The sequence below is a fragment of the Oncorhynchus mykiss genome, chromosome 15 (genome assembly GCF_013265735.2).
Source record: "Oncorhynchus mykiss isolate Arlee chromosome 15, USDA_OmykA_1.1, whole genome shotgun sequence".
In the NCBI taxonomy this organism is placed as follows: domain Eukaryota; kingdom Metazoa; phylum Chordata; class Actinopteri; order Salmoniformes; family Salmonidae; genus Oncorhynchus; species Oncorhynchus mykiss.
The window spans coordinates 69,853,288-69,876,682 of record NC_048579.1 but is presented as its reverse complement, the minus strand read 5'-3'; the positions used below and the strand labels follow the sequence as shown (position 1 = coordinate 69,876,682).

Here is a 23,395-nt window from a genome sequence, read left to right as displayed (position 1 = left end):
GGGTAGAGGGGCAGAGAGGTTAGGGAAGAACCCTAGGGTGATAGAGAAGGACTGACGATTAAACATGATCCTCCAGTCTGGGTAGAGGGGCAGAGAGGTTAGGGAAGAACCCTAGGGTGAAGGACTGACGATTAAACCTGATCCTCCAGTCTGGGTAGAGGGGCAGAGAGGTTAGGGAAGAACCCTAGGGTGATAGAGAACGACTGACAATTAAACATGATCCTCCAGTCTGGGTAGAGGGGCAGAGAGGTTAGGGAAGAACCCTAGGGTGAAGGAGAAGGACTGACGATTAAACATGATCCTCCAGTCTGGGTAGAGGGGCAGAGAGGTTAGGGAAGAACCCTAGGGTGATAGAGAAGGACTGACGATTAAACATGATCCTCCAGTCTGGGTAGAGGGGCAGAGAGGTTAGGGAAGAACCCTAGGGTGAAGGAGAAGGACTGACGATTAAACATGATCCTCCAGTCTGGGTAGAGGGGCAGAGAGATTAGGGAAGAACCCTAGGGTGAAGGAGAAGGACTGACGATTAAACATGATCCTCCAGTCTGGGTAGAGGGGCAGAGAGGTTAGGGAAGAACCCTAGGGTGAAGGAGAAGGACTGACGATTAAACATGATCCTCCAGTCTGGGTAGAGGGGCAGAGAGGTTAGGGAAGAACCCTAGGGTGATAGAGAACGACTGACAATTAAACCTGATCCCGCAGTCTGATTGACAAATGTATGAGTGATTACTTTGACAACCTATGACTGAAAGGGTTATATTACAAGTTTATAGAAATGAAATAACAGCACTAATAATTGGATTAATGGACAAATTAAAGTAGTAACCAAAATGTGGTGTACCATAACCAATAGAGATGTTATTTTGTTATCTAACAATTTCAAATACTTTACTGAGTTACAGTTCATAGAAGGGAATCAGTCAAATGAAATAAATTCATAAAGGCCAAATGTATGGATTTCACATGACTGGGCAGTGGTGCAGCCAAACATCCTGTATACAGCTAGGTTGTTAACAGCTGTAGAATCATAAAGACATCATGGTGTGTAACTAGAATGAGAGGTGTGGTAGGGTGGTGTAACTAGAATGAGGTGTGGTAGGGTGGTGTAACTAGAATGAGGTGTGGTAGGGTGGTGTAACTAGAATGAGGTGTGGTAGGGTGGTGTAACTAGAATGAGGTGTGGTAGGGTGGTGTAACTAGAATGAGGTGTGGTAGGGTGGTGTAACTAGAATGAGGTGTGGTAGGGTGGTGTAACTAGAATGAGGTGTGGTAGGGTGGTGTAACTAGAATGAGGTGTGGTAGGGTGGTGTAACTAGAATGAGGTGTGGTAGGGTGGTGTAACTAGAATGAGGTGTGGTAGGGTGGTGTAACTAGAATGAGGTGTGGTGGGGTGGTGTAACTAGAATGAGAGGTGTGGTGGGGTGGTGTAACTAGAATGAGGTGTGGTAGGGTGGTGTAACTAGAATGAGGTGTGGTAGGGTGGTGTAACTAGAATGAGGTGTGGTAGGGTGGTGTAACTAGAATGAGGTGTGGTAGGGTGGTGTAACTAGAATGAGGTGTGGTAGGGTGGTGTAACTAGAATGAGGTGTGGTAGGGTGGTGTAACTAGAATGAGGTGTGGTAGGGTGGTGTAACTAGAATGAGGTGTGGTAGGGTGGTGTAACTAGAATGAGAGGTGTGGTGGGGTGGTGTAACTAGAATGAGGTGTGGTAGGGTGGTGTAACTAGAATGAGGTGTGGTAGGGTGGTGTAACTAGAATGAGGTGTGGTAGGGTGGTGTAACTAGAATGAGGTGTGGTAGGGTGGTGTAACTAGAATGAGGTGTGGAAGGGTGGTGTAACTAGAATGAGGTGTGATAGGGTGGTGTAACTAGAATGAGGTGTGGTAGGGTGGTGTAACTAGAATGAGAGGTGTGGTGGGGTGGTGTAACTAGAATGAGGTGTGGTAGGGTGGTGTAACTAGAATGAGGTGTGGTAGGGTGGTGTAACTAGAATGAGGTGTAGTGGTGTAACTAGAATGAGGTGTAGTGGTGTAACTAGAATGAGGTGTGGTGGTGTAACTAAAATGAGGTGTGGTGGTGTAACTAGAATGAGGTGTGGTGGGGGGGTGTAACTAGAATGAGGTGTGGTGGGGTGGTGTAACTAGAATGAGGTGTGGTGGGGGGGTGTAACTAGAATGAGGTGTGGTGGGGTGGTGTAACTAGAATGAGGTGTGGTGGGGTGGTGTAACTAGAATGAGAGGTGTGGTGGGGTGGTGTAACTAGAATGAGGTGTGGTAGGGTGGTGTAACTAGAATGAGGTGTGGTAGGGTGGTGTAACTAGAATGAGGTGTGGTAGGGTGGTGTAACTAGAATGAGAGGTGTGGTGGGGTGGTGTAACTAGAATGAGGTGTGTGGTAGGGTGGTGTAACTAGAATGAGGTGTGGTGGGGGGGTGTAACTAGAATGAGGTGTGGTGGGGGGGTGTAACTAGAATGAGGTGTGGTAGGGTGGTGTAACTAGAATGAGGTGTGGTGGGGTGGTGTAACTAGAATGAGGTGTGGTGGTGTAACTAAAATGAGGTGTGGTGGGGGGTGTAACTAGAATGAGGTGTGGTGGGGTGGTGTAACTAGAATGAGGTGTGGTGGGGGGGTGTAACTAGAATGAGGTGTGGTGGGGGGTGTAACTAGAATGAGGTGTGGTGGGGTGGTGTAACTAGAATGAGGTGTGGTGGGGGGTGTAACTAGAATGAGGTGTGGTGGGGTGGTGTAACTAGAATGAGGTGTGGTGGGGTGGTGTAACTACAATGAGGTGTGGTGGGGGGGTGTAACTAGAATGAGGTGTGGTGGGGTGGTGTAACTAGAATGAGGTGTGGTGGGGTGGTGTAACTAGAATGAGGTGTGGAGGGGTGGTGTAACTAGAATGAGGTGTGGTAGGGTGGTGTAACTAGAATGAGGTGTGGTAGGGTGGTGTAACTAGAATGAGAGGTGTGGTGGGGTGGTGTAACTAGAATGAGGTGTGGTAGGGTGGTGTAACTAGAATGAGGTGTGGTAGGGTGGTGTAACTAGAATGAGGTGTGGTAGGGTGGTGTAACTAGAATGAGGTGTGGTAGGGTGGTGTAACTAGAATGAGAGGTGTGGTGGGGTGGTGTAACTAGAATGAGGTGTGTGGTAGGGTGGTGTAACTAGAATGAGGTGTGGTGGGGGGGGTGTAACTAGAATGAGGTGTGGTGGGGGGGTGTAACTAGAATGAGGTGTGGTGGGGTGGTGTAACTAGAATGAGGTGTGGTGGTGTAACTAGAATGAGGTGTGGTGGTGTAACTAAAATGAGGTGTGGTGGGGTGGTGTAACTAGAATGAGGTGTGGTAGGGTGGTGTAACTAGAATGAGGTGTGGTAGGGTGGTGTAACTAGAATGAGAGGTGTGGTGGGGTGGTGTAACTAGAATGAGGTGTGGTAGGGTGGTGTAACTAGAATGAGGTGTGGTAGGGTGGTGTAACTAGAATGAGGTGTGGTAGGGTGGTGTAACTAGAATGAGGTGTGGTAGGGTGGTGTAACTAGAATGAGGTGTGGTAGGGTGGTGTAACTAGAATGAGGTGTGGTAGGGTGGTGTAACTAGAATGAGGTGTGGTAGGGTGGTGTAACTAGAATGAGAGGTGTGGTGGGGTGGTGTAACTAGAATGAGGTGTGGTAGGGTGGTGTAACTAGAATGAGGTGTGGTAGGGTGGTGTAACTAGAATGAGGTGTGGTAGGGTGGTGTAACTAGAATGAGGTGTGGTAGGGTGGTGTAACTAGAATGAGAGGTGTGGTGGGGTGGTGTAACTAGAATGAGGTGTGTGGTAGGGTGGTGTAACTAGAATGAGGTGTGGTGGGGGGGGTGTAACTAGAATGAGGTGTGGTGGGGGGGTGTAACTAGAATGAGGTGTGGTGGGGTGGTGTAACTAGAATGAGGTGTGGTAGGGTGGTGTAACTAGAATGAGGTGTGGTAGGGTGGTGTAACTAGAATGAGAGGTGTGGTGGGGTGGTGTAACTAGAATGAGGTGTGGTAGGGTGGTGTAACTAGAATGAGGTGTGGTAGGGTGGTGTAACTAGAATGAGAGGTGTGGTGGGGTGGTGTAACTAGAATGAGGTGTGGTAGGGTGGTGTAACTAGAATGAGGTGTGGTAGGGTGGTGTAACTAGAATGAGGTGTGGTAGGGTGGTGTAACTAGAATGAGGTGTGGTAGGGTGGTGTAACTAGAATGAGGTGTGGTAGGGTGGTGTAACTAGAATGAGGTGTGGTAGGGTGGTGTAACTAGAATGAGGTGTGGTGGGGGGGTGTAACTAGAATGAGGTGTGGTGGGGTGGTGTAACTAGAATGAGGTGTGGTGGGGTGGTGTAACTAGAATGAGGTGTGGTGGTGTAACTAAAATGAGGTGTGGTGGGGGGTGTAACTAGAATGAGGTGTGGTGGGGTGGTGTAACTAGAAAAAGGTGTGGTGGGGGGGTGTAACTAGAATGAGGTGTGGTGGGGGGTGTAACTAGAATGAGGTGTGGTGGGGTGGTGTAACTAGAATGAGGTGTGGTGGGGGGGTGTAACTAGAATGAGGTGTGGTGGGGTGGTGTAACTAGAATGAGGTGTGGTGGGGTGGTGTAACTAGAATGAGAGGTGTGGTGGGGCGGTGTAACTAGAATGAGAGGTGTGGTGGGGCGGTGTAACTAGAATGAGAGGTGTGGTGGGGCGGTGTAACTAGAATGAGAGGTGTGGTGGGGCGGTGTAACTAGAATGAGAGGTGTGGTGGGGCGGTGTAACTAGAATGAGAGGTGTGGTGGGGCGGTGTAACTAGAATGAGAGGTGTGGTGGGGTGGTGTAACTAGAATGAGGTGTGGTAGGGTGGTGTAACTAGAATGAGGTGTGGTAGGGTGGTGTAACTAGAATGAGGTGTGGTGGGGCGGTGTAACTAGAATGAGGTGTGGTAGGGTGGTGTAACTAGAATGAGGTGTGGTAGGGTGGTGTAACTAGAATGAGGTGTGGTAGGGTGGTGTAACTAGAATGAGGTGTGGTGGGGCGGTGTAACTAGAATGAGGTGTGGTAGGGTGGTGTAACTAGAATGAGGTGTGGTAGGGTGGTGTAACTAGAATGAGGTGTGGTAGGGTGGTGTAACTAGAATGAGAGGTGTGGTGGGGTGGTGTAACTAGAATGAGGTGTGGTAGGGTGGTGTAACTAGAATGAGGTGTGGTAGGGTGGTGTAACTAGAATGAGGTGTGGTAGGGTGGTGTAACTAGAATGAGGTGTGGTGGGGCGGTGTAACTAGAATGAGGTGTGGTAGGGTGGTGTAACTAGAATGAGGTGTGGTAGGGTGGTGTAACTAGAATGAGGTGTGGTAGGGTGGTGTAACTAGAATGAGAGGTGTGGTGGGGCGGTGTAACTAGAATGAGGTGTGGTAGGGTGGTGTAACTAGAATGAGGTGTGGTAGGGTGGTGTAACTAGAATGAGGTGTGGTAGGGTGGTGTAACTAGAATGAGGTGTGGTGGGTTGGGGTGTTCCACTCACAGCAGATACAGCCGTAGATCATCCAGCTGATCATGCAGAGCAGGAAGAACAGGTAACCCATGAAGTAGCGGTGATTCCCACTTCCTGTTGACCGCACAATGAGAAAAGTGAGAGGGGGAGTTAAGCCTCATCTGTCTGGTCCCTCACTGTCCTCATCCCCTCCCTCACTGTCCTCATCCCCTCCCTCACTGTCCTCATCCCCTCCCTCACTGTCCTCATCCCTCCCACACTGTCCTCATCCCTCCCACACTGTCCTCATCCCTCCCACACTGTCCTCATCCCTCCCACACTGTCCTCATCCCTCCCACACTGTCCTCATCCCTCCCACACTGTCCTCATCCCTCCCACACTGTCCTCATCCCTCCCTCACTGTCCTCATCCCTCCCTCACTGTCCTCATCCCTCCCTCACTGTCCTCATCCCTCACGGTCCTCCTGGCTCCTCTCCAGGTCAAGACAAATGAGAGACGTAGAGAGAGAGAAGGAGAAAGAGAGTACAGTAGGATTGAATGAGGCCAAGTAGTTGTCAGATCTGTCAGTCGGCTCCGTTGGGTCATACTCAGATACATGAACAGGTGTATGGGGCTGCTGCCAGTCAATGTTTGGACTAAAGGATGTGAGGGGGGGGGGGGGGGGGGGGGGGCACCTGGCCAACACACTGAGGACCTCTAGGGACTAACTGGTAGTGCGTCTACGTCGCTGCCTGTCTGAAAGGCAAGCTCCATCCTGTCAGGCTCTTAGGGGCCAGCATGGACACTTTAGGACCCCCTTCCTTCCATTTCAAAGTTCACAGGCAGACATGTCTGGACACGTGTCAGCTGTTCATGAGGCCATCTGTCTGGAAGTCCAAACAGTCGAGGGAAAAACAGGCAGCTGCTGCTTCACGGCTAATAGAGCTGGGCAGCGTGCACACACACACACACACACACACCTTTCTATATTCTGCCAGAACAGCTAATGAATTCATATGGGTGTCAGCTTGCTTATTTTTCTTAAAGAACCATGTGCTGCTTCTTAGGCTGGAATTCTGTGGACATAAATGACTATCAGCTGAACTAACTCCGGTTGCTGGGCTATGGGTTGTTGCTAAGCTAAATACTGCTGCTGGTGTTACACATACCGACACAGTTGCCCACCCAAGGGCAGTGGTGGTCGAACTTGGCGATACAGCGGTTGCACACGGCACAGTGTTTGGACCGGATGGGCTTCCTTATCTGTGTGGACAAATACAAATGTATTGAGGCTTGACAGAATGACAACGTTAAACCCAAACCATGCAAAACCCTTCAGTACATAATAAAATGAAGTCATTTCTTTACCAAACAAGTACTGCAGAATATGCTGAGATCCAGGCTTCCCGTCTCCGCCAGTTCAACAATAGTCTGGAGATATGAGAGAGAGAGAGAGGTGAGAGAGAGAGAGGTGAGAGAGAGAGGTGAGAGACAGAGAGAGAGAGGTGAGAGACAGAGAGAGAGAGGTGAGAGACAGAGAGAGAGAGGTGAGAGAGAGAGAGAGGTGAGAGAGAGAGAGAGGTGAGAGAGAGAGAGAGGTGAGAGAGAGAGAGAGGTGAGAGAGAGAGAGAGAGAGGTGTTAACCAGAGGACCAGGCTCTGGTTAACACTACAGAGCACTAACGATGGTCTGGGCATTGCCCCCATCGTTAGTGCTCTGTAGTGTTAACCAGAGCCTGGTCCACTGGTCTGGGCATTGCCCCCATCGTTAGTGCTCTGTAGTGTTAACCAGAACCTGGTCCACTGGTCTGGGCATTGCCCCCATCGTTAGTGCTCTGTAGTGTTAACCAGAACCTGGTCCACTGGTCTGGGCATTGCCCCCATCGTTAGTGCTCTGTAGTGTTAACCAGAGCCTGGTCCTCTACAGAGCACTAACGATGGGGGCTATTTTTAGCCCTCTCATCAATCCCACACAATGGGGATTGAGCTGGGGTCAGTAAAGAGCTGGATACCCTACTATACTCCATCAGTGTGTGCTAATGAGAGACAACTCCCAGAGCTGTGGGGTGAGAGTGGATGCCTCTAGCACTGGGCCACTGGGTTGAACAATGTGTGTCACAAATTACATCCTATTCCCCATATAGTGTACTACTTCTGATTTGTAAAAAAACAAATGGTGCAATGTGCCCAGCTCTCTAATCAAATTCTTAACTCAGGCACATCATTTCATGCTCCGGGGGTCGTTTCCCTTAGGTACAGATCTAGGATCAGCTTCCCCAACCCTAACCATCAGTTGGAAAAAGGTTAAACTGACCCAAGATCAGTGTCTATGGGCAACCTCACCCAACTCTACTTGCCATTTCATAACAAAATGGTGGTGCATTGGTTAGTAGTATCGGCATGATGGCTAGTGCCAGCGTCATGGGTAGTGAGAGTCATGGGTAGTACCAGCGTCATGGGCGGTACACGCGTCATGGGCGATACACGCGTCATGGGTAGCGCCAGCGTCATGGGTAGTGCCAGCGTCATGGGTAGTGCCCGCGTCATGGGTAGTGCCAGCGTCATGGGTAGTGCCAGCGTCATGGGTAGTGCCAGCACCATGGGTAGTGCCCGCGTTTACCTTTTTCTTCTGCTCCTCTGAGGCTTTGATGATCCCGGGGTCTGATTTCCAGGACTTGCCGAAGTTGTAGAACAGACAGACACTGTTCAGGAGGAAAGGCAGGTGGACGGTGGCAAACGGGAGATGTACAGAGGAGTTAAGGAGGACGGCTGATTGGCTGAAAGGTGACTACAGCTCTTAAAGGGATAGTTCACTCAAATAACACAATGATATTTTGGTTTCACATCCTGTCAGTGGACAAGGTCAGACAGAAAATGCTTTTTATATACTTCCACACTATGAGGTTGAATAATACTGTGAAATTGTGAAAATGATGATAATGCCCTTATAGTGTAAGGGCTGTTTGAAAAGACTGCCTGAAACTTCAGCCTGCTTTGGCGTGATGGCGTTTTGGCTTGCCTGGTAACATCAAAAGGTGCTAACTTGGACAATAGACCAATAAGAAAAAGAGTTCCACAGCTCTTTGCCAATAACAGGTCGTTTTCAGTTTTCCCTACTCAGACTGCTCCCAGACAGTCCTAACAATATTCTTGCTTGAGAAATTACTATTTGTTATGACACTATCTATTCTTTTTGACATAAAAAAAAAACCAATCACATAAGGTACTTAATTGTTACACAGAAATTATTTGACAAAGTTAAAAACAGCTGCATTGGACCTAGACGGCTGTGCTGGCTCTGACAAGCCATAGTGACATCATCCAGACAGAGGGTGTGTCCCAAATGGCATCCTATTTTCTACGTAATGCACTACATCGGCCAGAGTCCTATGGGCCCTGGTCTAAAATAGTGCACTATAAAGGGAATAGGGTGCCATTAGGGACGCACAAAGACTCGCCCTCCGCCCACTCCAGCCTATGAGGAAAGCAGCTCCAGTGGAAGCTTGACTCATACTCTCACCCAACCCGAGTCCCGAGTCCCTCAGACACGCGTCATCATTTGCACAGGAAACGCAATGGAGTGAGTCTAACCAAAGGGAGTGGTCAGGCTTAACCCTAAAATGCCAATGTTGATCCATACAATCTCTTGTATCTAGAACCCAAGTTTACTTTTCACAGGGCCTGTAGTCATTTAATCAGGAACTACAAATGAAAAGAATCCCATAAACCTCCTTAGGAATTACAGCTTCAGAATTGTATTTGCATAGAATGTATTCTGGTATTTAGGAAATGCCTACAAGGTCTACTGGCATTCCTCTGTGCATTTTAACCACACATTAACACATCTCCCACAGTGTGGAGTTAGAATGTTGATTCTATACATGACAGAAACATATCTGATTGACTGACTAAATAAACTTTAGATTATGGAGTTGGCTTGAAGTCATTAATTATTGACTTGAGCCGTTTCAAGTCTGTATGGCCATCTAGTGATTAGGGTGTGTGTGTGTGTGTGTGGGGGGGGGGGGGGGGGGGGAGTTAGTGGGACACAAGGACATCTCTGGGCTGGTAACATAAAGAAGGATTTCCTCAATTACAGTGGGGGTGGAGTGAAGTCACGGCATGACAAACAACTAGATTCCAGGAAGGAAACTCGGAGCCATATGGCCCCCCCCAGAGCCCTACATAGGACATAGGGTGGCATTAGCATCTCGGGGCAACTTCCCCCTACAGTATGGTCTCAGCCATACTCTACAGTGCTTTCAGTCTCTAAAAGCTGAATGAGGTCATAAATCTGTATAATTATCAGCAAAAGAAGCCTGGGCGCTTTAATGACCTCTTCCTCTGTAGGTCTATCTAGCTACTTCATAAGATAAACACTTCAAATTAACTATGTGGGGCTGCATCCCAAATGGAACGCTATTAATCCCCATATAGTGTAGAGGAACATAGTGAATTTCCATATAAAGTAGTGCACTACAAAGGGAACAAGGTGACACTAGGGATTCGTGCATGGAAGTCCTTATCGCCTCACTAAATCAATGGGCCGTGATACTGTCGGCACGGAGACGGTAATTCTTACAGTGATCGATGGAGATTCTCATATGGACGACGCTTCAATGTTTCCCTTGAGGCCTTGTTGTGTACGCCCTCCCCGTAGCAGCTATTAGTCTTTGGAATGGCTTAGGAGAAGGGGTGTTACACAAGATGGGCCAAACAAAAGGGTCACGCCAAGAATTTATCAAGCATGCTGATTTAAGGAGACTAATGGTGTTGACAGTGTCCATACAGCTCCTGGGTGAAATTTCTCCTAGGTACAGATCTAGGATCAGCTGTCCCTCCCACAATCCTAACCTTAACCATTACTATGGACATTTCAAAACTGATTCGAGATCAGCATCTCGGGGCAACTACCCCCTACACCTCTTTACAGTGTGGTGTAGGGTGGGGTAGTCAGGGTGTCACTGAACGTCATCATTGTCTGGCTGAAGACTGAATGTCCTCCTAAAAGAACACATCACAGGACCAGCTCAGTCTCCAACTAATAGACTTATACTATCTCCTCCTCCTCCAGTCTCCTACTAATAACTTCTACTCTCTCCTCCTCCTCCAGTCTCCTACTAATAACTTCTACTCTTTCCTCCTCCTCCAGTCTCCTACTAATAGACTTCTACTCTCTCCTCCTCCTCCAGTCTCATACTAATAACTTCTACTCTTTCCTCCTCCTCCTCCAGTCTCCTACTAATAGACTTCTACTCTCTCCTCCTCCCCCAGTCTCCTACTAATAACTTCTACTCTCTCCTCCTCCTCCTCTAATCTCCTACTTATAGACTTCTACTCTTTCCTCCTCCAGTCTCCTACTAATAGACTTCTACTCTCTCCTCCTCCACCAGTCTCCTACTAAGACTTCTACTCTCTCCTCCTCCCCCAGTCTCCTACTAATAGACTTTTACTCTCTCCTCCTCCTCCAGTCTCCTACTAATAGACTTCTACTCTCTCCTCCTCCTCCAGTCTCCTACTAATAGACTTCTACTCTCTCCTCCTCCTCCAGTCTCCTACTAATAGACTTCTACTCTCTCCTCCTCCCCCAGTCTCCTACTAATAGACTTCTACTCTTTCCTCCTCCAGTCTCCTACTAATAGACTTCTACTCTCTCCTCCTCCCCCAGTCTCCTACTAATAGACTTCTACTCTCTCCTCCTCCCCCAGTCTCCTACTAATAGACTTCTACTCTCTCCTCCTCCTCCAGTCTCCTACTAATAGACTTCTACTCTCTCCTCCTCCTCCAGTCTCATACTAATAACTTCTACTCTTTCCTCCTCCTCCTCCAGTCTCCTACTAATAGACTTCTACTCTCTCCTCCTCCCCCAGTCTCCTACTAATAACTTCTACTCTCTCCTCCTCCTCTAATCTCCTACTTATAGACTTCTACTCTTTCCTCCTCCAGTCTCCTACTAATAACTTCTACTCTTTCCTCCTCCTCCTCCTCCTCCAGTCTCCTACTAATAGACTTCTACTCTCTCCTCCTCCTCCAGTCTCCTACTAATAGACTTCTACTCTCTCCTCCTCCACCAGTCTCCTACTAAGACTTCTACTCTCTCCTCCTCCCCCAGTCTCCTACTAATAGACTTTTACTCTCTCCTCCTCCTCCAGTCTCCTACTAATAGACTTCTACTCTCTCCTCCTCCTCCAGTCTCCTACTAATAGACTTCTACTCTCTCCTCCTCCTCCAGTCTCCTACTAATAGACTTCTACTCTCTCCTCCTCCCCCAGTCTCCTACTAATAGACTTCTACTCTTTCCTCCTCCAGTCTCCTACTAATAGACTTCTACTCTCTCCTCCTCCCCCAGTCTCCTACTAATAGACTTCTACTCTCTCCTCCTCCCCCAGTCTCCTACTAATAGACTTCTACTCTCTCCTCCTTCTCCAGTCTCCTACTAATAGACTTGTACTCTCTCCTCCTCCCCCAGTCTCCTACTAATAGACTTGTACTCTCTCCTCCTCCCCCAGTCTCCTACTAAGACTTGTACTCTCTCCTCCTCCTCCTCCAGTCTCCTACTAATAGACTTCTACTCTCTCCTCCTCCTCCAGTCTCCTACTAATAGACTTCTACTCTCTCCTCCTCCTCCAGTCTCCTACTAATAGACTTCTACTCTCTCCTCCTCCTCCAGTCTCCTACTAATAGACTTCTACTCTCTCCTCCTCCTCCAGTCTCCTACTAATAGACTTCTACTCTCTCCTCCTCCTCCAGTCTCCTACTAATAGACTTCTACTCTCTCCTCCTCCTCCAGTCTCCTACTAATAGACTTCTACTCTCTCCTCCTCCAGTCTCCTACTAATAGACGTCTACTCTCTCCTCCTCCTCCAGTCTCCTACTAATAGACTTCTACTCTCTCCTCCTCCTCCAGTCTCCTACTAATAGACTTCTACTCTCTCCTCCTCCAGTCTCCTACTAATAGACTTCTACTCTCTCCTCCTCCAGTCTCCTACTAATAGACTTCTACTCTCCCCTCCTCCAGTCTCCTACTAATAGACTTCTACTCTCTCCTCCAGTCTCCTACTAATAGACTTCTACTCTCTCCTCCTCCCCCAGTCTCCTACTAATAGACTTCTACTCTCTCCTCCTCCCCCAGTCTCCTACTAAGACTTCTACTCTCTCCTCCTCCCCCAGTCTCCTACTAATAGACGTCTACTCTTTCCTCCTCCAGTCTCCTACTAATAGACTTCTACTCTCTCCTCCTCCAGTCTCCTACTAATAGACGTCTACTCTTTCCTCCTCCAGTCTCCTACTAATAGACGTCTACTCTTTCCTCCTCCAGTCTCCTACTAATAGACTTCTACTCTCTCCTCCAGTCTCCTACTAATAGACTTCTACTCTCTCCTCCTCCAGTCTCCTACTAATAGACTTCTACAACCACCGCACCACAACCACCACCGCACCACAACCACCACAAAACTACCGTACAACCACCACCGCACCACAACCACCACCTCACCACAACCACCACAAAACTACCGTACAACCACCACCGCACCACAACCACCACCTCACCACAACCACCACCGTACCACAACCACCACAAAACTACCGTACAACCACCACCGCACCACAACCACCACCTCACCACAACCACCACCGTACCACAACCACCACAAAACTACCATACAACCGCGGCTGTATCAGATTCAACCCAGATCACAACAATCAGACATTGAGACTACATGTGACCAACTGGGTACGGACCTCGGTCTACTGCGCGAGCCAAGACTGTGCTAGCCCGCTGAGCTACAGCCAAGGCATTAACTCAGAGAGCTAACGCGAGTCTTCGGGTCTCAGGCAAGGTTACCACCTCAGTTACATAACACCACTTCCCAAAGAGGCACAGTTGGACTGGAGTGAGGAGGGACTGCTGGAGTTTGTGAATGCTCTGGGGTGTAGTTTGCCCTAGGCACAGATGAGGTAGGATCAGCTTCCCCTCCCCCAATCTTAACCATTAGTGGGGAAAATGCTAAACTGACCCAAGATCAGCGTCTAGCGTCAACTTCACCCTACTCCATTTAGGAATCCAGTCATCCCTTGCTGTAGCCGTCTACTGTTCTGAGTTGCCAGTTTTCAGTACATGATGAGGTGCAGGCTACTGTTAACAGTGACTACGTGGACTTAGATATTCTTTGGATAGAACAGCCTTTGAGAGGACATCTCAATGGGCTGATTGGCTGTTGGGCAAGAGGTGAGACTGGAAAAACCTGCCTGACTATTAAATCTCAAAGCTGCATCACACAAGAGACCTGTGTATAGGTGTGAATTTCACTTACACTCATAGTGGTGGCTTATGTGAACTCTCCCAGATCAATGTTCCCATGAAAGACAAACAATTGTAACCAGAGGGAAACTGGTAACAAGACAGCCCCTGTTGAAAAAGCAGGAGAGGTTACAAGCGATTGACAGAGAGGTAGACGGGGAGCAGAGCAGCAGATCCAAGGAAACGAGCAACATCATGCAGATGAAATGGACTGAAGAAACACTCCTCTCCCATCAGCAGTCAAATGAGGCAGATAAGAGACCAACCCTCCTGACTTTAAATGGGGCATTCAGCAGTTTCAGACCCGGTAAGGGAATTTTCCATGACCAAAAAGCGACTGGAGGAGCCATCTTGGAGCTACAGAAACACATTGATCCCACAAGTCGCTTCATCGGGTCTGACTCAGTCAGCTGTGCTGAACCCTCAACAGTGTTGTGCACATCTTAACACTCAGTATTCATTAAAGACTGTCTCCACACAGAGCTGAAAGCACACCGAGTTCAGTGATACAACCTCTTATCTGGACAGGGGACTATTCATATAGCAAAGAGCGAGCCTAGCTTTATACAGGAGGCTTGAAACTTCAGCACCCCAGAGCACCTAGGACAACAGTTTCCCTCACCTCTTCACCGTCCGTGAGAGAATCAGTGCAGTTTGCAGGGGAAGTGAACTATATGGGAATAGATCTAGAGGAGATAGTGTCTTGTCTGAGAAATTAGACTGCAATGTTACTTCACAAGCCTCTGAAAAGGATCCGGGGGGGGGGGCATTATATGACTTTTTGATCCAAGCTACCACAGAAATTGTCCGGCCTCTTGTCATAATCAACAAACTCCAAACAACCAGTATGGTTGCATCACAAGTGCCTCTGATGTCAACTGTGACACAAATGCAATGGTGTTTAGCATATAGAAATAATGAGTCTGCCTCCAACTGACACATTTGCATTGTCTTGTGGGCCAGAAGTTGTACACAACAGTAAAGAGCCCTTGAGGGTGATATGATGCTCTCTGCACTGTAGTCTGAGAGGCAGGCCAATGCTCTTTAGCTGACCTCACACTCCAGTGCACTGTGGGTAATCATGACCAGAGGGGTTCCAGATGGAAGAAGGGAAAGCCCATCTGTCTGTTTGGAATAGGCTGCAGTTTGACTGACACTCTAATCTACCAATAGCCACAGGGGAGATATTCATACACTTTTGCTCTCAGTCAAAACCCATCAATTCCCAGAAGCCACCTCCCTCCCTGATGAAAGAATTGATTGTTAGGAGGTGAATATTGACACACACAGCTGTCTTGCCAAGTGGCGCTGTGAACGAAAGGCCCTTGTACAGCACAGCAGCTCACTGATGTATCATGGTTGGAATGAGAAAAGGCAGAGGAAACCAGGAGACTCTTATTGTAAAGGATATCAATCCAGAACCAGTAGAACCAGGTCACGTACATCCAGAACTTGGTTGCCAGGTAGATTCCCAGGGGCAGGGCGCTGTGCATGGAGTGGTCAAAGAAAGACCTGAGAAGGAGGGAGGGATGGAGGGGCAATCACTGTTAGAACTCAGCAGTAAACAACATCACATCTCACAGTCCACAAAACCCTTAGAGCTGCATTTCAAAGTCAACCAGATAGAGAAATAAACCCAGCCCTAACCTGCTGGGATGTCTCAGGTTTACAGAGAAATAAACCCAGCCCTAACCTGCTGGGATGTCTCAGGTTTACAGAGAAATAAACCCAGCCCTAACCTGTTGGGATGTCTCAGGTTTACAGAGAAATAAACCCAGCCCTAACCTGCTGGGATGTCTCAGGTTTACAGAGAAATAAACCCAGCCCTAACCTGTTGGGATGTCTCAGGTTTACAGAGAAATAAACCCAGCCCTAACCTGTTGGGATGTCTCAGGTTTACAGAGAAATAAACCCAGCCCTAACCTGCTGGTATGTCTCAGGTTTACAGAGAAATAAACCCAGCCCTAACCTGCTGGGATGTCTCAGGTTTACAGAGAAAAAAACCCAGCCCTAAACTGCTGGGATGTCTCAGGTTTACAGATAAATAAACCCAGCCCTAACCTGCTGGGATGTCTCAGGTTTACAGAGAAATAAACCCAGCCCATCCTGTTGGGATGTCTCAGGTTTACAGAGAAATAAACCCAGCCCTAACCTGCTGGGATGTCTCAGGTTTAGAGAGAAATAAACCCAGCCCTAACCTGCTGGGATGTCTCAGGTTTACAGAGAAATAAACCCAGCCCTAACCTGTTGGTATGTCTCAGGTTTACAGAGAAATAAACCCAGCCCTAACCTGCTTTGATGTCTCAGGTTTACAGAGAAATAAACCCAGCCCTAACCTGCTGGGATTTCTCAGGTTTACAGAGAAATAAACCCAGCCCTAACCTGCTGGGATGTCTCAGGTTTACAGAGAAATAAACCCAGCCCTAACCTGCTGGGATGTCTCAGGTTTACAGAGAAATAAACCCAGCCCTAACCTGTTGGGATGTCTCAGGTTTACAGAGAAATAAACCCAGCCCTAACCTGCTGGGATGTCTCAGGTTTACAGAGAAATAAACCCAGCCCTAACCTGCTGGGATTTCTCAGGTTTACAGAGAAATAAACCCAGCCCTAACCTGCTGGGATGTCTCAGGTTTACAGAGAAATAAACCCAGCCCTAACCTGCTGGGATGTCTCAGGTTTACAGAGAAATAAACCCAGCCCTAACCTGCTGGGATGTCTCAGGTTTACAGATAAATAAACCCAGCCCTAACCTGCTGGGATGTATCAGGTTTAGAGAGAAATAAACCCAGCCCTAACCTGCTGGGATGTATCAGGTTTAGAGAGAAATAAACCCAGCCCTAACCTGCTGGGATGTATCAGGTTAGAGAGAAATAAACCCAGCCCTAACCTGTTGGGATGTCTCAGGTTTACAGAGAAATAAACCCAGCCCTAACCTGTTGGGATGTCTCAGGTTTACAGATAAATAAACCCAGCCCTAACCTGTTGGGATGTCTCAGGTTTAGAGAGAAATAAACCCAGCCCTAACCTGTTGGGATGTCTCAGGTTTACAGAGAAATAAATCCAGCCCTAACCTGTTGGGATGTCTCAGGTTTAGAGAGAAATAAACCCAGCCCTAACCTGTTGGGATGTCTCAGGTTTAGAGAGAAATAAACCCAGCCATAACCTGTTGGGATGTCTCAGGTTTACAGAGAAATGAACCCAGCCGTAACCTGTTGGGATGTCTCAGGTTTACAGAGAAATAAACCCAGCCCTAACCTGTTGGGATGTCTCAGGTTTACAGAGAAATAAACCCAGCCCTAACCTGCTGGGATGTCTCAGGTTTACAGAGAAATAAACCCAGCCCTAACCTGCTGGGATGTCTCAGGTTTACAGAGAAATAAACCCAGCCCTAACCTGTTGGGATGTCTCAGGTTTACAGAGAAATAAACCCAGCCCTAACCTGTTGGGATGTCTCAGGTTTACAGAGAAATAAACCCAGCCCTAACCTGTTGGGATGTCTCAGGTTTACAGAGAAATAAACCCAGCCCTAACCTGTTGGGATGTCTCAGGTTTACAGAGAAATAAACCCAGCCCTAACCTGCTGGGATGTCTCAGGTTTACAGAGAAATAAACCCAGCCCTAACCTGCTGGGATGTCTCAGGTTTACAGAGAAATAAACCCAGCCCTAACCTGCTGGGATGTCTCAGGTTTACAGAGAAATAAACCCAGCCCTAACCTGTTGGGATGTCTCAGGTTTACAGAGAAATAAACCCAGCACTAACCTGCTGGGATGTCTCAGGTTTACAGAGAAATAAACCCAGCCCTAACCTGTTGGGATGTCTCAGGTTTACAGAGAAATAAACCCAGCCCTAACCTGCTGGGATGTCTCAGGTTTACAGAGAAATAAACCCAGCCCTAACCTGTTGGTATGTCTCAGGTTTACAGAGAAATAAACCCAGCCCAAACCTGCTGAAATGCGTGTGTGTGTGACGTACTTGGAGAGGAACTGCACAGTGACCCACACGCCACAGTACATGAGGCCCTTGAGGAGCCAGGAGTCGATGTCCAGGTCAGCGATGAAGCCCACCAGCCAGATCACCAGGAAGGGGGTCCCCAACATGATCTTCTGTCTGAACTCCTGGGAGAGGACCAGAGATAGAGGGAGGGAAGGATGAGAGGAAGAGGAGGAGAGGTCAAACAGGAAGGCAGCGATGCACTGTAGACTGTGTAACCATATTACATAAACAATAGTGTCAAATCAAATCACATTTAATTTGACACGTGCCGAGTACAACAGGTGATACAACAGGTGACTAGTGTCATAGAGTGGCTGGGTGACTAGTGTCAGAGCGTGGCTGGGAGACTAGTGTCAGAGCGTGGCTGGGAGACTAGTGTCAGAGCGTGGCTGGGTGACTAGTGTCAGAGCGTGGCTGGGTGACTAGTGTCAGAGCGTGGCTGGGTGACTAGTGTCAGAGCGTGGCTGGGTGACTAGTGTCAGAGCGTGGCTGGGTGACTAGTGTCAGAGCGTGGCTGGGTGACTAGTGTCAGAGCGTGGCTGGGTGACTAGTGTCAGAGCGTGGCTTGGTGACTAGTGTCAGAGCGTTGCTTGGTGACTAGTGTCAGAGCGTGGCTGGGTGACTAGTGTCAGAGCGTGGCTGGGTGACTAGTGTCAGAGCGTGGCTGGGTGACTAGTGTCAGAGCGTGGCTGGGTGACTAGTGTCAGAGCGTGGCTGGGTGACTAGTGTCAGAGCGTGGCTGGGTGACTAGTGTCAGAGCGTGGCTGGGCGACTAGTGTCAGAGCGTGGCTGGGCGACTAGTGTCAGAGCGTGGCTGGGCGACTAGTGTCAGAGCGTGGCTGGGCGACTAGTGTCAGAGCGTGGCTGGGTGACTAGTGTCAGAGCGTGGCTGGGTGACTAGTGCCAGAGCGTGGCTGGGTGACTAGTGTCAGAGCGTGGCTGGGTGACTAGTGTCAGAGCGTGGCTGGGTGACTAGTGTCAGAGTGTGGCTGGGTGACTAGTGTCAGAGCGTGGCTGGGTGACTAGTGTCAGAGCGTGGCTGGGTGACTAGTGTCAGAGCGTGGCTGGGTGACTAGTGTCAGAGCGTGGCTGGGTGACTAGTGCCAGAGCGTGGCTGGGTGACTAGTGTCAGAGCGTGGCTGGGCGACTAGTGTCAGAGCGTGACAGTAGCTAATGGGGCCTCCCTATGGAGTGCTATCTAAAGATGTACCTTGACAACCTACAACATCCAGTGCGACAGCGTATGAATTTGAAAGACAACAGAAATGCAAAGTCAAGAAGCAAAACTTTGAAAAACACAAGATACAAGCATAACGAATTGGTGCTTTGTGCTCCTCCTGTCCCAACGAGCAGGGGTGGTTAGATCACTTGACTTGGAGAGACTGATTAGGGCTCTGGGGTGAAGTACAGATCTAGGATCAGCTTCCATTCCCCCAAACCCAACCTTAACTATTAGTGGAGAAAATGCTGATCTGACCCAAGATCACCATCTAGGGGCAAATTCTCCTTCCGCCATGATTAGGGTCTTGACACAATCCTCATGTCTGTCCGTACAGAAAAACTGCTCGATTCCTCAGACTCCAAGAAATCACTACCTTGGATGGGCAATTACTTCAAGACAGAGGCCAGGGAAGGTCTGAATAGAGTGTTAGCTTTGGTCTGTCTGTCTCACGTCAACAACAGGGCAGAAACTAGGCCTGAAGGTGCTCTTTTTAGGGTCTGGGATTGCTGGCTGGAAAGACAGGTGGCGGAAGGCTTTTTAGAGACAGAGGGACAATGGTGGTGTTACACATAGCCTTGCATGCTTACACAAATAAGTGTATGTGTGTCTGAGTGAGTGTGTGAGCCTGCATGCTTGTGTATGTCCACTCAGTCTCCTCCCTGGTCTCTACCTTGTCCATCTTCAGCTTCTTCAGGTAGCCAGGACTGTCGTAACCCTTGGCCTGCCGAGCCTCCTGTAAATGGTTGACCATCCAGACGTTTTTCCTCTGCTTGGCCAGGTCCAGCGGCGTCTCACCCTGGAGGAATACAGAGGAATACAGCCAGAGGATCACCACGGTAACAAACCAGCTAATCACCACGGTAACAATCCAACACAGAGAGCGCCTAATTCAGACAGCTAGGTAGTACCAGATTATAGGACAGCTGAGGACACAGGAACAAAGGATGGACACTAAACAGTAGGATAGGAGTAAGACCATAGGTTGGACACTAAACACTGGTGGTGATCTGGGTATTCTAATTGGCCACACTGGATAATAATGCTCCAGCTTTCAAGTTATGTCAGGACAGCTATAAAAGGATAACCAGATACAGGACAGCTATTAAAATGCTAACCAGATACAGGACAGCTATTAAAAGGCTAACCAGATACAGGACAGCTATTAAAAGGCTAACCAGATACAGGACAGCTATTAAAAGGCTAACCAGATACAGGACAGCTATTAAAAGGCTAACCAGATACAGGACAGCTATTAAAAGGCTAACCAGATACAGGACAGCTATTAAAAGGCTAACCAGATACAGGACAGCTATTAAAATGCTAACCAGATACAGGACAGCTATTAAAAGGCTAACTAGATACAGGACAGCTATTAAAAGGCTAACTAGATACAGGACAGCTATTAAAAGGCTAACCAGATACAGGACAGCTATTAAAAGGCTAACCAGATACAGGACAGCTATTAAAAGGCTAACCAGATACAGGACAGCTATTAAAAGGCTAACCAGATACAAGCATGTGATACAGGTCAGAGGTTAGTAGGAGACATTTGGGCCTTCAATAACATACCCTGGCTCTGGAGTGACATTTCCCAGTAGGTACAGATCTAGGATCAGCTCTCCTCCCTCAATCCTAAACTTAACAATTAGGGGGGAGATACAAAGCTGTCCCAAGATCAGCTGCACAGCCGCCTCACCTTGATGTTCTGTGCGTCCACATTGGAGTTGGAGTCCAGCAGCAGGGTGATGACTGTAGTGTTGCCGGCCAGCACGGCCCAGTGCAGAGCCGTGTTTTTGTGGTACTTGTCACCCAGGTTGACCGACACGTTGAAGGTCAGCAGTAGCCGGGTGGGGTCCACGCTGTTAGGACGGGACAAAGTTCAAAGTTCAAGTGCAAAGCCTTTATGGTCTATTTATGAGAGTGGCCTTTATGGTCTATTTATGAATTACCGACACAGGTGAAGTTTAGTGGCTATTTAAATATTAGCCCACTACACATTCTTCTTTGTGCTTTTAGTATCAGTCTCTTATCTGTCTATTATCCATGTCTAAATGTTGGGTATCTAGATGGGCATTCCATTTCTAAACGTTGCGTATCTAGGTGGGCATTCCATTTCTAAATGTTGAGTATCTAGATGGGCATTCCATGTCTAAATGTTGGGTATCTAGATGGGCATTCCATTTCTAAACGTTGCGTATCTAGGTGGGCATTCCATTTCTAAATGTTGAGTATCTAGATGGGCATTTCATTTCTAAATGTTGAGTATCTAGATGGGCATTCCATTTCTAAATGTTGGGTATCTAGATGGGCATTCCATTTCTAAATGTTGGGTATCTAGATGGGCATTCCATGTCTAAATGTTGGGTATCTAGATGGGCATTCCATGTCTAAATGTTGGGTATGTAGATGGGCATTCCATGTCTAAATGTTGGGTATGTAGATGGGCATTCCATGTCTAAATGTTGGGTATCTAGATGGGCATTCCATGTCTAAATGTTGGGTATCTAGATGGGCATTCCATGTCTAAATGTTGCGTATCTAGATGGGCATTCCATTTCTAAATGTTGCGTATCTAGATGGGCATTCCATTTCTAAATGTTGGGTATCTAGGTGGGCATTCCATTTCTAAATGTTGGGTATCTAGGTGGGCATTCCATTTCTAAATGTTGCGTATCTAGGTGGGCATTCCATTTCTAAATGTTGCGTATCTATGTGGGCATTCCATTTCTAAATGTTGCGTATCTAGGTGGGCATTCCATTTCTAAATGTTATATATCTCGGTGGGCATTCCATTTCTAAATGTTGCGTATCTAGTTGGGCATTCCATTTCTAAACGTTGCATATCTAGGTGGGCATTCCATTTCTAAACGTTGCATATCTAGGTGGGCATTCCATTTCTAAATGTTGCGTATCTATATGGGCATTCCATTTCTAAATATTGCGTATCTAGTTGGGCATTCCATTTCTAAATGTTGCGTATCTAGTTGGGCATTCCATTTCTAAATGTTGCGTATCTAGTTGGGCATTCCATTTCTAAATGTTGCGTATCTAGTTGGGCATTCCATTTCTAAATGTTGCGTATCTAGTTGGGCATTCCATTTCTAAATGTTGCGTATCTAGGTGGGCATTCCATTTCTAAATGTTGCGTATCTAGGTGGGCATTCCATTTCTAAATGTTGCGTATCTAGGTGGGCATTCCATTTCTAAACGTTGCGTATCTAGGTGGGCATTCCATTTCTAAACGTTGCGTATCTAGGTGGGCATTCCATTTCTAAACGTTGCGTATCTAGGTGGGCATTCCATTTCTAAACGTTGCGTATCTAGGTGGGCATTCCATTTCTAAACGTTGCGTATCTAGGTGGGCATTCCATTTCTAAACGTTGCGTATCTAGGTGGGCATTCCATTTCTAAACGTTGCGTATCTAGGTGGGCATTACATTTCTAAACGTTGCGTATCTAGGTGGGCATTCCATTTCTAAACATTGCGTATCTAGGTGGGCATTCCATTTCTAAACGTTGCGTATCTAGGTGGGCATTCCATTTCTAAACGCTGCGTATCTATGTGGGCATTCCATTTCTAAACGTTGCGTATCTAGATGGGCATTCCATCTCTAAACGTTGCGTATCTAGATGGGCATTCCATCTCTAAACGTTGCGTATCTAGATGGGCATTCCATTTCGAAATGTTGCGTATCTAGATGGGCATTCCATTTCTAAATGGGCATGGATTTTCGTTTGTGTGACCGCTTTGTGAGTTTAAATTAACTTGGTTTATTATGGCTAGATGGGGAAAGGCTAGGATGTAAGTAGGATATGGGTCAACGCATGACACACACACACACACACACACACACACACACACACACACACACACACACACACACACACACCTGTGTGTCCTGTAAGCTGCCCACATCAAGGGAGTCATTCCATTCTGATCCATCATGTCCACATCCTATAGGAGGAGAGGGAGAAAGAGCACATGGTCACAAACCCCCAATAAACACAGAGAAGACCGACACTGTGCTTCTTTGAAGATGTTTGAACTTCTTTGAAGATGCTACTGAACAGTTCCAGGAAAAACCTGGCAGGGCTGACAATGTGGAATGCAGGTTTTGAAAACTAAGGAAACAACGTCCCCTGGTGGTGGGAAACTAATGAAACAACGCCCCCTGGTGGTGGGAAACTAATGAAACAACGCCCCCTGGTGGTGGGAAACTAATGAAACAACGCCCCCTGGTGGTGGGAAACTAATGAAACAACGCCTCCAGGTCGTGGGAAACTAATGAAACAACGCCTCATGGTGGTGGGAAACTAATGAAACAACGCCCCCTGGTGGTGGGAAACTAATGAAACAACGCCTCCTGGTGGTGGGAAACTAATGAAACAACGCCTCATGGTGGTGGGAAACTAATGAAACAACGCC

At 47.8% G+C, this 23,395-nt stretch overlaps 1 protein-coding gene across 6 annotated transcripts in view; it reads right to left on the bottom strand.

Moving 5' to 3' along the window:
- Nucleotides 1-23,395, bottom strand: part of LOC110499755 (zinc finger DHHC-type palmitoyltransferase 17) — a 49,386-nt gene that overhangs the window by 4,415 nt on the left and 21,576 nt on the right. For all 6 annotated transcript variants that reach the window (XM_036945137.1, XM_036945140.1, XM_036945139.1 and 3 more), the window contains 9 exons: nucleotides 22,860-22,924; nucleotides 20,666-20,828; nucleotides 19,640-19,765; nucleotides 17,727-17,869; nucleotides 15,164-15,264; nucleotides 8,071-8,195; nucleotides 6,820-6,882; nucleotides 6,621-6,714; nucleotides 5,503-5,586 (listed from right to left, as the gene is read on the bottom strand). In XM_036945137.1, the coding sequence (XP_036801032.1) occupies nucleotides 5,503-5,586; nucleotides 6,621-6,714; nucleotides 6,820-6,882; nucleotides 8,071-8,195; nucleotides 15,164-15,264; nucleotides 17,727-17,869; nucleotides 19,640-19,765; nucleotides 20,666-20,828; nucleotides 22,860-22,924 (964 nt within the window). The remainder of the gene's footprint in view (nucleotides 1-5,502; nucleotides 5,587-6,620; nucleotides 6,715-6,819; nucleotides 6,883-8,070; nucleotides 8,196-15,163; nucleotides 15,265-17,726; nucleotides 17,870-19,639; nucleotides 19,766-20,665; nucleotides 20,829-22,859; nucleotides 22,925-23,395) is intronic.